The sequence below is a fragment of the Pipra filicauda genome, unplaced genomic scaffold (genome assembly GCF_003945595.2).
Source record: "Pipra filicauda isolate LSUMZ 115617 unplaced genomic scaffold, ASM394559v2 scaffold10_size6260569_pilon, whole genome shotgun sequence".
In the NCBI taxonomy this organism is placed as follows: Eukaryota; Metazoa; Chordata; class Aves; order Passeriformes; family Pipridae; genus Pipra; species Pipra filicauda.
In genome coordinates, this window is record NW_024103541.1 from 3,874,655 (window position 1) to 3,890,200 (window position 15,546).

General features: G+C 41.6%; 2 protein-coding genes across 4 annotated transcripts in view; one reads left to right on the forward strand and one right to left on the reverse strand.

The window, feature by feature from the left end:
* On the reverse strand, window positions 1-8,080 carry DTX3L (deltex E3 ubiquitin ligase 3L). Of its 2 annotated transcripts, none has more exons than XM_027723592.2 (5): window positions 7,771-8,080; window positions 6,736-6,956; window positions 3,314-4,855; window positions 2,354-2,571; window positions 1-1,025 (listed from the first exon to the last, which is right to left on the reverse strand). In XM_027723592.2, exons 1-5 carry the CDS (start codon window positions 7,940-7,942, stop codon window positions 956-958), a joined length of 2,223 nt encoding a protein of 740 aa, XP_027579393.1. In that variant the 5' UTR covers window positions 7,943-8,080; the 3' UTR covers window positions 1-955. The 2 variants fall into 2 exon arrangements, with proteins under 2 accessions (XP_027579393.1, XP_027579394.1); XM_027723593.2 differs by lacking the exon at window positions 7,771-8,080 and adding an exon at window positions 7,596-7,649.
* PARP9 (poly(ADP-ribose) polymerase family member 9) overlaps window positions 7,766-15,546 on the forward strand; it is an 11,130-nt gene continuing 3,349 nt past the window's right edge. Inside the window, exons 1-8 of one of the 2 annotated variants that reach the window (XM_027723583.2) lie at window positions 7,766-8,079; window positions 8,490-8,529; window positions 9,956-10,785; window positions 11,637-11,861; window positions 11,941-12,147; window positions 13,587-13,647; window positions 14,087-14,461; window positions 15,241-15,389. In XM_027723583.2, coding sequence (XP_027579384.2) covers window positions 8,065-8,079; window positions 8,490-8,529; window positions 9,956-10,785; window positions 11,637-11,861; window positions 11,941-12,147; window positions 13,587-13,647; window positions 14,087-14,461; window positions 15,241-15,389 — 1,902 coding nt within the window. In that variant the 5' untranslated portion in view covers window positions 7,766-8,064. The remainder of the gene's footprint in view (window positions 8,080-8,489; window positions 8,530-9,955; window positions 10,786-11,636; window positions 11,862-11,940; window positions 12,148-13,586; window positions 13,648-14,086; window positions 14,462-15,240; window positions 15,390-15,546) is intronic. The other variant, XM_039382002.1, reaches the window with a different exon arrangement.

Sequence of the window (15,546 nt, forward strand, 5' to 3'; positions counted from 1 at the left end):
TGGCATTTTTATATTTTCTTTATTAGCTGTACTTAGTAGCCTTACAAAAATGGTTCAACTCACTGAAATGATGTCTGTGTTTGTGACACACCACCATACAGGTAATTAGCAGGTTGTTTAGGCACTGCAGAGTAACTTTATGATACAATTCAAACCTATATTAGAATCAATGGGAAGAATACAGTTGTATAGTTGCAAAGCTGATTTAGAAGTTGTATTTAAGCTTAAGCACAATGGCAGACACAGACCCAGAAGCCCATTGTCAGAGATGGCATATACACTTTTCATTTGCCTCAAGGTGGCTCTGAGCATTCATCACTTTGCAGAGCTAAGAATACAGCAGCATCCATACACCCACTCATACATGAGCCACGCTAATTCCATGTGCAAAACCCAAACCACTAATGACATTTCTATCATGAAAAGGAAAATAAGCAGAAGTCCATAGCCTGATTACAGCTGACACTGTAGCAGCTGCATGAAAATTTTCTATTAGATGGGTTACATGATGTTATTCACGGTGACAGACATAATAACACAAAGCTAACATTAAGTGTTTCTACCGAAGTTAACTGTATCTAATAAAAGCCAGTACTGGATCTAATGGTTTTGGCAGTCAGACTGAAGAAGTGGGGAAAAGTGGAGATCAGAATCACCGGTAAAGCAATATGAACAATTTGATATATTTGATATTCAACAGATGCAACAAGTCCTGATACTACATTCACAAAACCTAGATTCTGTAAGGGCTACACATATAGAAAAGTAAATGATTTGTGAAAAGAACATATATTGCTTGATGATAAAAGATTACTTTTCTTAGCTGAGTGTGAAATACAAGTGATTTAGGTACAGCAGTTGAACAAAGTAATTTCTCTCCTCTTAGTGCTTGAATAGTAAATTGACTGTTATATGTTCAGTTATTACACTAAGAGTTGACAGTTGATCCTTTTCTTTATTCAATTCCTTTTGCTTTCAATTCTGATCGAACCCGCTGCAGATAACCAGGATCAGGGTAACCAAAACTAGGAGAAGAAAAGAATTGTTTGAACTACTTCTGCAATGAAGCACTTGAAAGTTCTACAGAATCTTCTCATCAAAATCTTTTTATAAATCTCTTACAAAAGTTTTATGCACTTCTTGCCCTACAGAGAAAACAGACCCCATATTGTTGGTCAGAGAAGTGATACTGACAGGGTAAAGCTACAAACTTAAGGAGCTGCTGCATTTTGTTGTCCAAACTGACAATAAGAACTTGATTTTCAAAGCTGCCTGCTGTGTCTCTTCAAAATGAGAGGGTGTTTGGGTGTACATCTTTCTAAAAAGAAAAGTCAGATCCGAAGTGTATCCAAATGAGCATTCAAATCAGAAACATAATGGCACCTCTGGATTTTTAAATAGTGCATCACCAGAAGTATGTATGAAGCAGGTGATAACCAGGGGAGAGAATTTGTGCAGAGTGGGGGATAAAGTGAAACTGATATTTTTTGCTCTTTTATGATCCTAGCCCAGTCAGGAAGATCTAGACACAAACCTTTAGAGCTTGCAGGACAACACCTGGCCCTCAGAGGCTGCAACAAGCCCTGGAAGGACACGAAGGGCTGATCCAAGCCTCCCTCATGTCTCTGCTGTGGGCAGCTCCCACTCAGTACCAATGATTGCTCCATCCGCATGTCCTTGCCTTTATCTACAAGTGCAGCGAGTCCTCAAGAAACGCTGAATAGAGTTGTCATCTACTCAGAAAATCCTATGATAGCTCGAAAGACCAAAATGGGGTAACCCTTTCTGTGGATGGGGCCAGCACAATGTCCTGTGTTCTGATCAGAGACCCACTAAATGCTGCACAACTCATGGTTCCTACCACCTAAAAGGACATGACCATATCTATATAACAATCTCTTTCTTCTTGCTGCTAGCTCTGTTACGTAGAATTTCAAATCATATTTTACAAAGTCTGAGTCCAATCTTTACTGGGATCATAATGGACCAGCACCTCCTTGTGCCAAAGAGCAGGTAACAGGAGAGGCTGAGATGAGGAGTCTAACCTTAGGTGCTATCAAGAGCTTGCTGTTCAGTCCTATACTAGAAGTAATTTCTAATCAGAGCAGTTATTAACTAAGTGCCTTACACAACTCACTGGTGATTGAGTGGCCTGAGGGGCAACAGAAGACTAAGTTCATCCTTGTTCCATCTGTCCAAATAGGTGAGGGTGGTTCATGTTTGGATCCACAGAGCATTTCACAATCACTTTGTTAGTGACAAAATTTGGAAGCTCTAATATGGAAAATATTCAGGGCAGCCTTCCTGACTCATCTGAGTAGCAATAATATTATATAAAGAGAAGACTACTTACTTGGTAGGCCCTCCAGTCATGGAAGTTTTGTGATGAATATCATTCCATGTGATAACATTTTGTGCGCCAGTAGTACGTGACTGCCCCACTGTGAAAATCAGTTTTTGGTCAAAGGCCCTTCTGAGGAGCTCCAGAATTTGTTGCCCTTCCACATTGTCAGGTAAATACGCTGTCCGGAAAGTTGGGTGATAAGGTTGCCCTGGGTTTGGATGGTTGCTCTGTTTTGTAGAAAAACAAAACAAAAACACATTGTATATCATAAATGCTTTGAAAGCATGAAAATTATACATCCCAGCTTTCAGAATACTTTTAATCTTGGCTTTTATTCAGAAGGATATAGCATGACTGATGACTGATCTTGGGGAGGTTTTTTTCATCAGATATTTTCTTTCACGTAAGTTTCATTCACATTTTCTTGTCATCACTCACGCATCCATTGTCATTTTCAGATTTGTTTTTTCCCTCTTTCCTCTCCCCCTTGCATGTCACGGTACCCCTGACTTTTTCATTTACTCCATCCTCAGTCCTAGTCAGGAATCCAAGCACATAACAAATGCTGATTTCTCACCTGGAAAGCTTACAAGCCAGCCTGCTATTCATTTTGTCCATTGCTGTTTACAGAGAAGAGAATGCCCCAGAGAATCATTATACTCACAAAACCTTGTTTACATGATATCACTCCACAGATTTCAGTTCAGTTATTCCCAAGGTACAAATTAAAGACAGGCAGCTCTGTCCTGGTGCGTATAAAACGGAGGGCCACCATCTGACCATTTAGTTCCTACTATATTACTTAATTGCACCTAAACACACTGAATTAACTACTCGCAGATTTATACAGACCAAAGAAAGGTCTTTCCTGGGTTTGAATTAAAATAATGGGAAAATACTTAATTTTATATTCAATATTGGTTTTGTTGTGGGAAAAAACATCTTTTAGGAATCTTTAAATATACTTACAGTTTGAACACCACCTTTCATGTTGTAGCTAATTTCGATAGTACCACAATACTCATAACCAGGAAGACAGAACGGCATGCGTCTAGCTGACATTGTTCCCTCTGGCTGGTCTCCTTTCATGACTCCGTAGACGGTATTACAAACAGGACAAACTTGCTTAATAGACATGGCTTGGTCGATGCAACTTTTGCAAAATGCATGTTTACACTTTTTCAGTGTTTCTTTATTCTTAATTCTGTCCATGCAAATTGGACACTCATCACTGTCTTTTTCTTCTGTCTTTGCCTTAGCCTGTCCTTCTGGAGTAAGATTATTCTTTTGTGTGACATTTGGTGTTTTCTTAAGTGCTCCTGTAGCTTCTTGAGAGCTGAGATCAGAGGCCGGTGGTGCCTTATTTTTGGTTTGTGCTGAGTCTTCAACATTAAGAAGGTTCATAATGCGCTTTTCAGCAGCATAAAGATGGTCTAGTAAACCCCTTAAGATTAATTTGTCTTCCTTCTTCTTAAGTTTTACATGAAGATCTTCCAATTGTTTTTCTCTGAGTAGCATATTTAAAGTTTTCTTCTGATCTTCTGAAAGCTTCAGGCTGATGACTTTTTCTCTTAACATTGCAGAGGCACTTTGAAATGCATTGATGAAACTTTCAGTAGCATGTGATGACATATTAAAAGTTTGGATCTTAGGCCTAAATAGTATAAGCATCTTCTGGTCATATGAATTGTCTTTGATTTCTATTCTTGTATCAAACTTGTCTTCAATGTTTTCAAGTTCTTTCTTTAATACGGTTTCCAACAATTTAAACACAGAAGAATCAACTGCAATTTCATGCCTATATTTGTACAGTACAGATGATACTTTCATATTCTTTTCAGCTTGGCTGTTCTTACCTTCCTTTGCTAGAAATCTTTTGGCAGCTAAAATCTCACTCTCTGGACCACGGAGTAGGAACTGATTCCCTTCCGCTTTAGCAAGGAGATTACTAAACCTTTCATTCAATTTCATTATTGTCTCCTCTAATGGGTAACTGTTTGTTATGGGAATTTTTTCCTGTTTCAGATCTCCTACACTTCTCTGAAAAGTACTGATAAAAAAATCACTAGCTGCTTGTAATGATGCTGGATTTTTATCAGAAGTTAAGTATATTGATGTGGTTCCATCGTGACTGTCTTTAGTTCTTATATGCACTCCAAAACGTTCATGAAGTTCTTTGATTTCTTTTTTGCGGGTATGACTAAAATACTCATAGAGAGCTGTCATAACTGTAAGATCATTCATTTCTTCAGTATTCAGACCATTTTCACCTTTCAAACCACTCTGACTTTCAGAATGAGAAAATTCATGGTTTGGGTCATTGCCTGCAAGGATATCCTCAAAGTAGCGATAAGCTTTTTCAATATCTGCAAAATCTCCTGTCAATTTCTCAAAGCCATCAGTGTCAGGGTTTCTTTCTCTCTTTAAGTTTGGACACATGATGGTAATTTTCTTCATTTGCTCTTTGGAGAACATACTGGCATTCAAAGTAGCAGATACTGTAAGAAATATCTAAAGAAAAGACAAGAATATATCAACATTAGTTTTTCCTAAGGTTCTCTGCTTGCTGCTTCTATATTTTGAGCAAGGAGAAGCCCTGTTCATCTCAGTAGGGGCAGATTACAACACAGTGTTTCTTTTATGTCAGGAATAAGGACATTACACACAGGCAAGTAACACAGTTTGCTTCTAAGTCAGCAGCAAAAATGAAATTTGTTAATGTCATCGGCATTGCAGGAGCAGAAACAGTAACTTTGCTACTTAGTTTGAGACTGTGACCAGCACTCTCTGCTCCCAACCTCTGGCAACAGAATTAGCATAACTAATGCCATTTTACAAGGCAAACAGCCATCCTCTGCCACTGAGCTCATTGTGTATTAGTCCCTTTTCCCCTCATTATCAGGCCCTAAAAGTCCTGCACGCCAAGTAGACAAGGCAAACAGATTTCTTCTTACCCTCCCTGTCATCCTCAAGGTTTCTGGGCACCAGGCTGAGCAGTGCCCTCCTTAATGGCCTTGAAGGTTCCAGGCACCTTGCCAAACAGGTGGTGTTGATTCCATCACAGTACAGGGAGGTTTAGCAGCATTGTCTACAAGATCAACTAGTTACAAGTCCTAAGTGGGAACTTGGACTGAACTGCTGCTGGATGATGAGATTCGTGATCCACCAGGGGCCAGGCACACCTCTACTGTCCTCTGCTTCCTTTGAGAACTGAGTGGATGACACATAGGCTTTTGTGTGCTTTTCAAGTCTAGATTATGTTGTTCTATCAATACAGCAAGCCAAGTATTAAGATTTGACATGATTTGGGGCCCAGGTCACTAGAAACAAGAAACTAAGCTGTGCTATCAAATGCTGTGCTACACCACTCATAAAATTGTCCTACACTGATTCTGCTTGTGGAAATTCTGTGCTATTCCAATCCTTAATTCTGTGCTATGCTAATCATAAAATCCTGTTAAAAAAACCCACAAAACTTTAATTGTAACTACAACTTAGTGCCATCATTATTCTGCCAAGGATCCCCAAAAGAATCTATCTGTTCCCTTAGTGTCAGGTGACACAGACACAACATGTTTTAACAGCACATATATTTCATTGTTCTTTATTTATTAGACTTCCTAAATTTCACTTATTAATTTTCTTAAAAATTTCCCCAGAGTCATGCTTTAGTAACTCAGAGATAAGGCAAAAAACAGGATTCTGAAAAATACTAACATGTTCACATGTCTACTTTGCACAGACAAAAGGATAGGGAAATTTGCAGTATACTGGTACAGATGCCAGGTAAGCACTATGCTAGCACGTGCTGTATCTCAAAAGATACATCTATGCTACCATGCAAAATAGGGTAAACCCTCTGAGCCGGATATCAGGGCCTCAATAGAGCCACATTCACATCATGTAGCCTGGCCCTATCTCATGTCCCTAACACACAGCTGATCTTTAACTTTTAGTTCAAAGTGTCTGAAATCATGTTTGCTGTGCTTCATCACATCAGAGCAGATTTTTTCAACACTGAGATAAGAGATAGAAGCAATTAGGGCTGCTTGAAGGTGGAAACCATGCTGAAATAGTGTTAGAGATCTGTGTATCTGGAAGGGATCCAAATCTCATGCAATTCATTCACCTTTTGGGAGCAGCCTATCCTCTGAAACTTACCAGGGCAATGCTTTGGGGAGTAGTGGTTGACATGTTGGAAAACATGCAGCCTGTAAACATGTGTGGATTGACCTCTGGTTCAGCACTCGGAAGTCGTTCCCGGCCCACATTTTATTTACTAAGATTATGTTTGCTCGACATTTGCTCAGCATGAAATATTGAAGTACAACATAAAGGACTACATGGAACTACAAGCAGGGCAGGTTGTGACACTGCTCGTCCCAATGTACCTTTTTGGTAAGGACTTCCCTTGCTGTATCCCCATGGCCATTGGCTGCCCACTGCTCCTGCTGGGGCAGGACAGGGCTGGCAGGGACATCGTAGCTGGTGGAGGCCTGCGCTGGAACCCGGCTCTTGCTCTGGTCCCCCTCTCCTGGCTGGATGACTATCTTCAGGCGTTTTGCACCCATTTCCAAGGTATGATTCGTGCGGGACTCTACGCTCTTCTTATCTGCAGTAATTTGAGGGACAGGCAGACAAGGCTGATAAAGTTACCTGAAAACGTGCTGGCTACCAGTGTTGCCCATAAAATCAGATTTGTTACCTGGTGTGCAAGCAAGCCAATAATTACACACTCCAGAGAAACACATTATTTATTTCAGAGTTGTGTAAGCCTGGGTGCTCAGTGTTATTCCACAAACCAAGCATGCCCCAACTGGCACCGTTATTTATACACCGTTATTTATACTCAGTTAGTAACTTTCCAAGCACAGCCCTTCTATTACAATTGGTTAGTAATTTCCACACAAGTTACATAACCCCAGCTAACTTTTATGCATGCTCAGGGGAAGGGTCTTCACCTCAGCAGGGGTCTTTTTGACCTGTAGGTGTGATTTTTAGCATTATAATGAATATAGTTCAGCTGTAGGGTACGTGGACCTTGAGTACTTCGCCATGTTAGCAAAAACATAGACATACATCAGCAGCTTGATTTACTACATCCTTAAAGATTGTTAGTGCACGGATGCCCGTAACTAAGGGATGCTGGCTGCTGCCTGTCCCACTGATTAGTTCTCCTTTCTTGCTGATTAGGCTTGAAAGTAGACAAAAGTCTTACAGCAAAGAACATCCAGACTTACGATAAACTTACTTCTTCTTGACACATTCCACATTTTGCAACACTAGTGGCCCCAGAGACCCCCTGCCCTGCCCTATCCATGCCCTGCCCAGAAGTGCAAATGGCCTTGGCGGCCATTTCCAGCCCCTCACACGGCTCAGTTGCTCCCCCCACCCCGTCCCGTCGAGCCGCGCCCTCCGCCCTGTACCTCGCTCCTCATGGAAGTCCACCCAGTAGGTGCCGGGCTGGGGGCCTGCTCTCACGTTGCACTCGCCGCCCCCCGACCGCTTTCCCGACTGGAAGTACGCCTGGAGCTTGAGGATCTCCTTCCCGCCGGGGTCGGGCGCGGGGCTGAGGCGCACGAGCAGCGGCGCCGCCATGATCGCTCCCGCCGCCCGCTTTCGCTTTCGTTTCCCGCTCGCTGCCCGCTGTTCCCCGCCCCGGGCCCCGCTCCAGCTCCGGGCGCTGAGGGGCAGACGGCGGTGCCGCACCGAGCCGGTTCATGGGGGCCTTGCAGGTACCGGAGCGGGGCTGGGGGTGCGGAGGGGCAGCGGCGGCGGCTCCCTCAGGGGCTGGGGGTGCGGCGGGACCTCCCGTTGGGGCTTGGGGAAACAACAGTCCCGTCCTCTGGATGGTGCTCGGGAATAAGTGACTTTTCCTGGCTTTTTGCCCCCGCGGGTCACACGGGGCCAGAGGATGCTGTGGGCAACTTCGCCTACAGAGCGCCGGCAGCTCCGAGCAGCGTTGTAAATATCAGAAAGCTTCGTACAGATGTTTGAAAAGCCGGTGCTGCTGGCTCGGTTTGGAGCAAAACCGCTCCCGTAGGAGGGCAGCCCATCTACTTTGTTACTTGTAACATGTACTTTCTCTTTCCTTTCTCTCTCTCTCTCTCTTTTTTTTTTTTTTTTTTTTTTTTTTTTACTATAGAGTTACATTCTAGGGACCTCGGAGGAGAAAATCGGTTTAGGTAGGCCTCTCATTTAGCCATCTGCGAAGTGTGTGCCTTCATATTTAAGTTGAAAAGTGCCAGGTACAGCCATCAAACTGGAAAACATCAACGTGGAATAGCCAAAAGCAACCTAAAATTCATAACTAATATGAATTAATATTAATTAGACAAGGTTATGAATCAACATTACTATTGATTGCTTCAGCGGGATTTGCTTTCGTTTCTCCTTTAACAAAGCAAGAGCTCAGAAGTGTTTGGATGAATTAGTGTGTATGCTTTAAAAGTGCAAAACGTTAGACTCTTTTGTACAGGCAGGCAGCATACCCCGGAGGGAAGTTTGATTAAACTCACAGAAATTGATTTAAACTAATTAACATAATGGCCGCATATAGTACTGCTGGCATCTGCCAGGAGAGGGCTGTATAGCCATAGCGATAATGTAAAAACTGCCCCACGTGATCTTTGTTCCCTAAAAAAAAGTGATTTCAAAAGTCTTTCTGAACAAAGTTCCATACAAAGAAACAACTTGCTCGAGGGCTTTAACTGTAGACCAAACAAGACTCACAGAATTAAAACTCAGCGCAAGATCTCTGTGGCACAGTTAAATGAACCTATCGGCAGTTGTTCCTCTGCTGGTGTGGCTGAGAGTCGTTGGCAAAGGCCTGGGGTGCTTATCCTCGGCCCTTCCTGGAAATCAGTAACAAAACGCTAAGAATGCCCTGGAGAGGGCGGAGCCAAGCTTCTGTCTGCTCAGCAAAATTATCTCGGAGGGGAAGAAGTGCTTTTTTCTGCTTTTGCAAGCATTTTGAAGCCCTGATTATGGCGTGGCTTTTCACATTTTCCTTTCTCAGCTGAAGTTTTAGTGTCAAATGCAGCCCAGCATCACGGTGACACTGCAGCCAGGTAACAAAGCCCTGTAACTGCCTGTCTGCTCCTTTATCTTCCTTCTCACCATTTGTTCTCAGCCCATTCAGTTGTGCTGCTGCATCAGTCTTTTGATGAGGCTAGGGCTCTAAATGAAATTAAGTTTTCTAGCATGCCTAATTTTTTTAGATTCAGATTATGTCACTGATGGCTGTGTCCCCAACAATGGCTGTGTCAGCCTAATGGTGGGGAGAATAAACAGTAGGAAGAAGAGAGAGAATACAAGTGCCACCAGGAGACACATCTTAACCAAACTTCCTTCTCAGGTAAAAAATAAGGCGAACCCAAACCCTCAAGTCACCACAGGCTCAGTGATGCTGTTCTTGTAACCTTTAGTGACTCTTTGATTGGTCAGGCTTTCTACGCCTCTGAAAAAGGGAGAGAGAAGGTCGTACTGTGTAAAAAATATTGCTTAGTAATGACAGTAGGATAAAATTGAGAGCTATAAACTACACTTCTTTATAAAAAGCAATGTTTTGACAGTAGTATCTTCTATTTCACTTTATATTCTGTATCCTAGGATCAAACATGGTAATGGATGAGGTCAGCTTGCAGATGCCCATCAATAAAGATGCCTATGAAGCTCTTAAGAGAAGAGACAACTGTCTAAGTAATCTCATTTCCCAAAAGTTTGCTTGTACGTTGGCCTTCAAAAGCACAAAAAGCACTGTTGAAGTATACAGGAAAAAACTAAAGGGAATTGACATTTGTGTTTGTAAGGGTGATCTCACAGGACACAAGGTTGATGCTTTGGTGAATGCAGCCAATGACTACCTACAGCATGCAGCAGGTCTCGCTTTCGCCCTTGTGGCAGCTGGAGGGTCAGAAATACAAGAGGAAAGCAACTTTTTTGTTCAGAAGTATGGCAGAGTCCAAGCTGGTGAAATAGCAGTAACAAGTGGAGGGAAGCTTCCTTGTGAGATCATAATTCATGCAGTTGGTCCAAGGTGGAATGCTTCTGAAAAGGAAAAATGTTGTTGCCTACTTGAGAAAGCTATTATGAATGTTCTGCTTTATGTTAGTGCTCCAGAAAGGACCATAAAGTCTGTGGCTATCCCAGCAGTGAGCTCAGGTATCTTTGGCTTCCCACTCAGTTTGTGTGCTCAGGTGATTGTAATGGCTGTAAGGCAATTTGTTGAGGTACATCCACCAAGCTTTCTCAGGGAAATCCGCCTGGTGAACATTGATGAGGCTACAGTTGCAGAAATGAAGAAGGCCTGTGAGAAGTTTCTGGATGATACCAGTTCACTTCAGGAAACTGTGTCATCTTCACCAAGCCAGGCTTTAACTTTCATCAAATATGAAGGCATTCGCTTGCGCGTCACAAGAGGACACCTTGACGAGCAGAAGGTAAGTCTGTCCTGAAATTTGTTGAACATGGTGTTGCCTCCAAGTCTTTGCAGGATTTGGAGCCCAAGAGTTCAGAACACATTTTGTATCGGTCCACTAAATAGTGTTTTTCTCAACCTGATGAGAATTTACACATGGTAGGTAAATTATAGTGGCAAGGAATTGTGGTTTGTTTGGTTTTTTCTAAACAGGTATTAAACTTCAGAATGTTTTTATTTCTTTTTTGTTTACATGCTGTTATGATAGAATAGGAAGCAGCTAGAGATTGGATGATTATTAATACATCTCTTTGTTAAGATTTATCTTCTTCTTATAACATTGTGGGAATTCACATTTTATCGTGCATTCTCTAGAAGTCTACTCTTATTTCCTGCTTTGCTTTTTTTTCCTATAATTTGTGTTCCCATAGATGCCATTACTGCAGATATTTAAAAAACCACTGAAACAGCTGAAAATAGCTTATACAGATGATGTGCACCTTACCTTTAAACAGGGCATAGCCATAGTTCTCTCCTGCTTGATAATTGGCAGCAGGATTGGATTGGATGAGGCACATGTGGGTCACTTCGATAGTGGCAGTAAAACTGAGTTGAATACACTCTGATGACTGGAACAGCTCTTGTGCACACTGCTTGTTTCTGAAAATATCTGCATTTAGTGCTACTGCAAGGTGCATCCTTTATTCCAGTGCTGCCTGTAGTAGTAAGTAGCAGGAAAACTTTTCAAGCAGCTGATCTGCTGCAGTAATGCCTTTTTACAGGAATTGTGGCTAGAAAGAATGCTCTCTATAATATCAAAGCTTGCAAGTAGTAAACATGAAGTACACTGAAACTTGCACTCTTGCCTTGCAGACTACAGCTGTTGTTAACTGTGTGTTTAAGAGTGGGAAGCCTCCCTGCCCATTTTCAAGACTGCTGCAAAAAGCGGGTCCAGATCTTCGGGAGGAACTTAGGAATCATCTTAGTTTTTCGACACATTATAAGGAACTCATAGTAACAGAAGGGTATTGTCTGCCTTGTAAGTTTGTACTGCACGTGGTATTGAGAGAATGCGAACACCCGGTGTCACAGTGTGAGGTGATGATCAGTTACATTGGATTTTAATGGATTTTCATGTTGGGCGATGTGAGGACTGAAATACTTGTTTTTCCTGCAGGAATTAAAGCATGCAGTGGAAAGATGCCTGAGTCAGGACCAGCAATGTCCCTCAGTTTCTTTTCCAGTAAAATGGTCATTAAAGCTTCCTGTTGATATAGTGGCAGAGACCATGATTGAAGAAGTTTTAAATTTTGCCAGGGCACACCCTGAGAAGAAGAGAGACGTGCAGTTTGTCATTTGCCCAGATGACCTTAATGCCTATCAGGTAACAAATTTGTTGTTAACTACTCGTAAGGAAAACACAGAACTGTAAAATTATTCCCACAGATGACTAAAAATAAAGGTAGTCTGTATTCTGTACTACTTAACAGCATTTGTGAGCAGCAGGTCCCTTTATGAAACTATTTGTCTCATTAATATGTATTATTAATCTTTGCAAATCTTTATTTTCTCTTCACTAAACTGGAAGTCTTCGCCCTGTAGTCTGATAAAAGGGGAGAGAGCTTTGAAATTCTCATGACTGTCAATGAATTTATAAGAAAGAGTCCACTCTTCACTCAGTAGGGAGTAAACTTATTCCTTCTCAAGAAATTTCTTTAACGATTTTTTTTTTGTCTGAAGTCCTAGGGCAAAACACTATCAACAGATTATATGACTTGACATAATAGAAAGGTTTCAAGCAGACAGTGTGGTATGGTGTATTAAAATAACACGTAAATAAATTACACGGCCCCGGCTAGCTTGGTTGGGGGTTCAGCACCAAGTCCTCTTTATTCAAATGAATCACCACTTTTTATATGCACCTCAAAGTAGCACGTGACTCCCTTGACCAATTACCAGGGGCACCTCGCTGCCCATGTGTGGGAGTACTTCGGGACTTCATTTCCCAGGATGCCTCATCCAGCATCCTTCCTGTAACCCGACTCCTACAGTGTGCCATTTCTCTCCTTTTGAATATTTGTCTGATGTCAGCCATCTATTATAAGAGTACAGAGTTTGCTTTTGTTCCCATTTAACTTCAACCATCCATTCTATCAACATGTGCAAGAACTTGGTGGAGGGGAATTGGAACTAGATGATTTTTAAAGTCCCTTCCACCCCAAACCATTCTCTGATTCTAAGGACAGATCCATGTTCTGTAACACTCCCATAAGCTCTAACAGAAGCTGTCTGACAGCCATGTGCTCATCACTTAGTCCCTTGATGATCAGGGCGCAGCCAAAACTCTTTTCGCTGAATGAAAAAGGAAAGGCAGTTTGCCAATCTGCTGCCTAGCAGCCTCTCTGAGGTTTTCCATGTGGGATCACAAAGAGGAGTTTGGGTTAAAGGCAGGGGAATAGTCTGTATTTTAAAACTGAGTAAGGATTCGTCAGCATCTGCAAGTAATGAACACTTTCTTATGTGGTTGAATAAGTTCCAGATATGCCACAACCACAAGGAGTTGGTAAAGGTGCCATTCAGTGTGTAAGGTGTCTTAACCTTAGGAGATGCAGAAGAAGAGGAATGCACTTGATATTGTCAGCAATAACATTTTGGGAAAAGCTGACAAATGCCAGCCATTAACAATTTCGGAATTTGGGGGCCTGGGCTATGTGTGGGATGTAATTACGGCTGTAAACTGCTTATCTGACAGAGTTTTGAAAAGATGAATTGCATTTTTGACAACAGAGATTGCAAACTGCTCCTAAACTTTTATCTTTCAAGGTTTTCCAGAGAAAATTGTATTCAGCAAAACACAAACTGGAAAACAGAAGTGATCCGTTGAGTAAGTAATGAACAGAAGGGGTATTTCAAGTAAATGACACTCCAGATTTGAGAATCCAAAATCACCTTCCTTTAAAAAGAACTTAATATTCGCATATGTGTCTTCAAGAAAGGGGGAGGCAAAAGTGTGTGAGCATTGTGTATTTTTACATTAATAGGAATGGAACTGAGCAGTCCCTTTTACGATTTTCAAACAAAAATCATTGTCAGTGCCTTACTTGTTGGAAGTCATTTAGTGAAAGGCAAATAAATTCTGCATATGTGTGTGTGTGTGTGGTTCCTGAAAACCTTACCTCCTGGTGTCTAATCTCTTTTTTGAGCATACCAGAAGAGTAGTGTGTTTCTTGCACACTACTTTCTTTCTACTTGGATTACAAGTAGGAACTTGTGTCAGCACTTGAGAGCTCTACACTCTTCCAATGCACTTGCCTTTCTTCCAGGTACAGAGTCAGGCAGCCAAACCATAAAAGAGACTGCAAATGAAGAACGAGTGATTGAACTTAGAGGGAGAACACACACAGCAGTGGAAGCAGCAGAATCGTGGCTGCGGAGTGTGGTACAAATTCAGGAAGGTCGCCATGCTGTTATTAAAAACAACTACATTTTTTGCCTTGGTAAAAAGGAGTTTGCAGAACTCTTTCGAGAGCAGCCTTCTAGTGTATGTGTGTCAGAAGAAGTGAGAGGTGGAAAAGCAACACTGGAATTTCAAGGCCCTCCTGATGCTGTGGTTGATGCAGTGCTCACAACTGAGAATTTACTGCTTCGTATGCAAGAGAAGACTATAGCTGAACAAAAGAAACTGCTCTACTCAATGTGTATGTAAATAGTGACTAATTAAGTAAATAAGTGCCTAAATAAGGTCAAGTATGAAGCAATGTATACGTTGGTACTGCTGAGAGTGGACAGACGTGTATTCAGTTTACACACACATACTGAATATTGCTTTAATTACTGATGTTCCTGTACTTTTAACACGTGAGCCCGTGGAGGACCGTTGGTTAGCTGTGGCCACGCACTTGGCACTACTCCCAGTAGGGCACAGTTTATACAGGGGTTGGCTGTGATGTACAACCAGCTGTAGTGGGGCTCCCTCCAGGACACCTTCACTTTAAAGCCTGGCCACTGGAGACTTACAAAATCTGTGCTTAATTAACCTTTGCTGAGCTCTTTTGCTGGCTACAGCTGGACTACTGTTGCAGGACTCAGCAGTGGACTTGTTCTGCAGCATCCCTGGCTTTCATGATCAGTCGATACCACTAGTGGCATTACAAAAAGCTACTGAGTGGCTGATTTTAATTCATTCGTGTAGCCATTCAATATAGATACCTATATATGAAGGTTGGGCTGTGGAGAAGGGTAATGGAAAATATAAATTGCTTTTTTTTGGTTCCCTCTCTCCAGTTTCTTTATAATAAATGTAGAAAAATAGAATACATTTATATATATATGTCTCATTGTTAGCCTCTGACATTACTTCAGAGAATACTTAACATTCTTTGTTCTTAGCTACCAACTAAAGTATTAGATCTCCCCCCCTTCCCTTTGCTTCAGACATTATGATATATGAAAATTTTACTCCCTTATTCATATCCAGGCCAACCAGAAGCAGGTCAACTTTCAGAAGAAGACCTTCACAAGACAAATACTAATAATTACATCCAGATTTTACCAGTAGAGTCACACCTCCAGGAGTTTAAAGACAGACAGAAACAGTTTGAAAAAGCTGGACTTCATGTTCTCAAGGTAAAGAGGGCGAAACTGGATCTCAGCTCGTATTTTTGAACTAACATGTTTAATGTATGCCTAAAAGACTCAGATAAACTATTTCAATATATTGCTTTTAAAAATTAAGATCAAGTCAGCCTAAGTCTTAAAACAGATGCAGTCTTTACTCCCAATA

Coding starts and splice junctions, on each gene's coding strand:
- DTX3L (XM_027723592.2), bottom strand. CDS start 7,942: ATGGCGGCGCCGCTGCTCGTGCGCCTCAGCCCCGCGCCCGACCCCGGC. Junction 6,957..7,770: donor GGACTTCCATGAGGAGCGAG/GTACAGGGCGGA, acceptor AAATTACTGCAG/ATAAGAAGAGCGTAGAGTCC. Junction 2,572..3,313: donor TGAAAGGTGGTGTTCAAACT/GTAAGTATATTT, acceptor TCTACAAAACAG/AGCAACCATCCAAACCCAGG.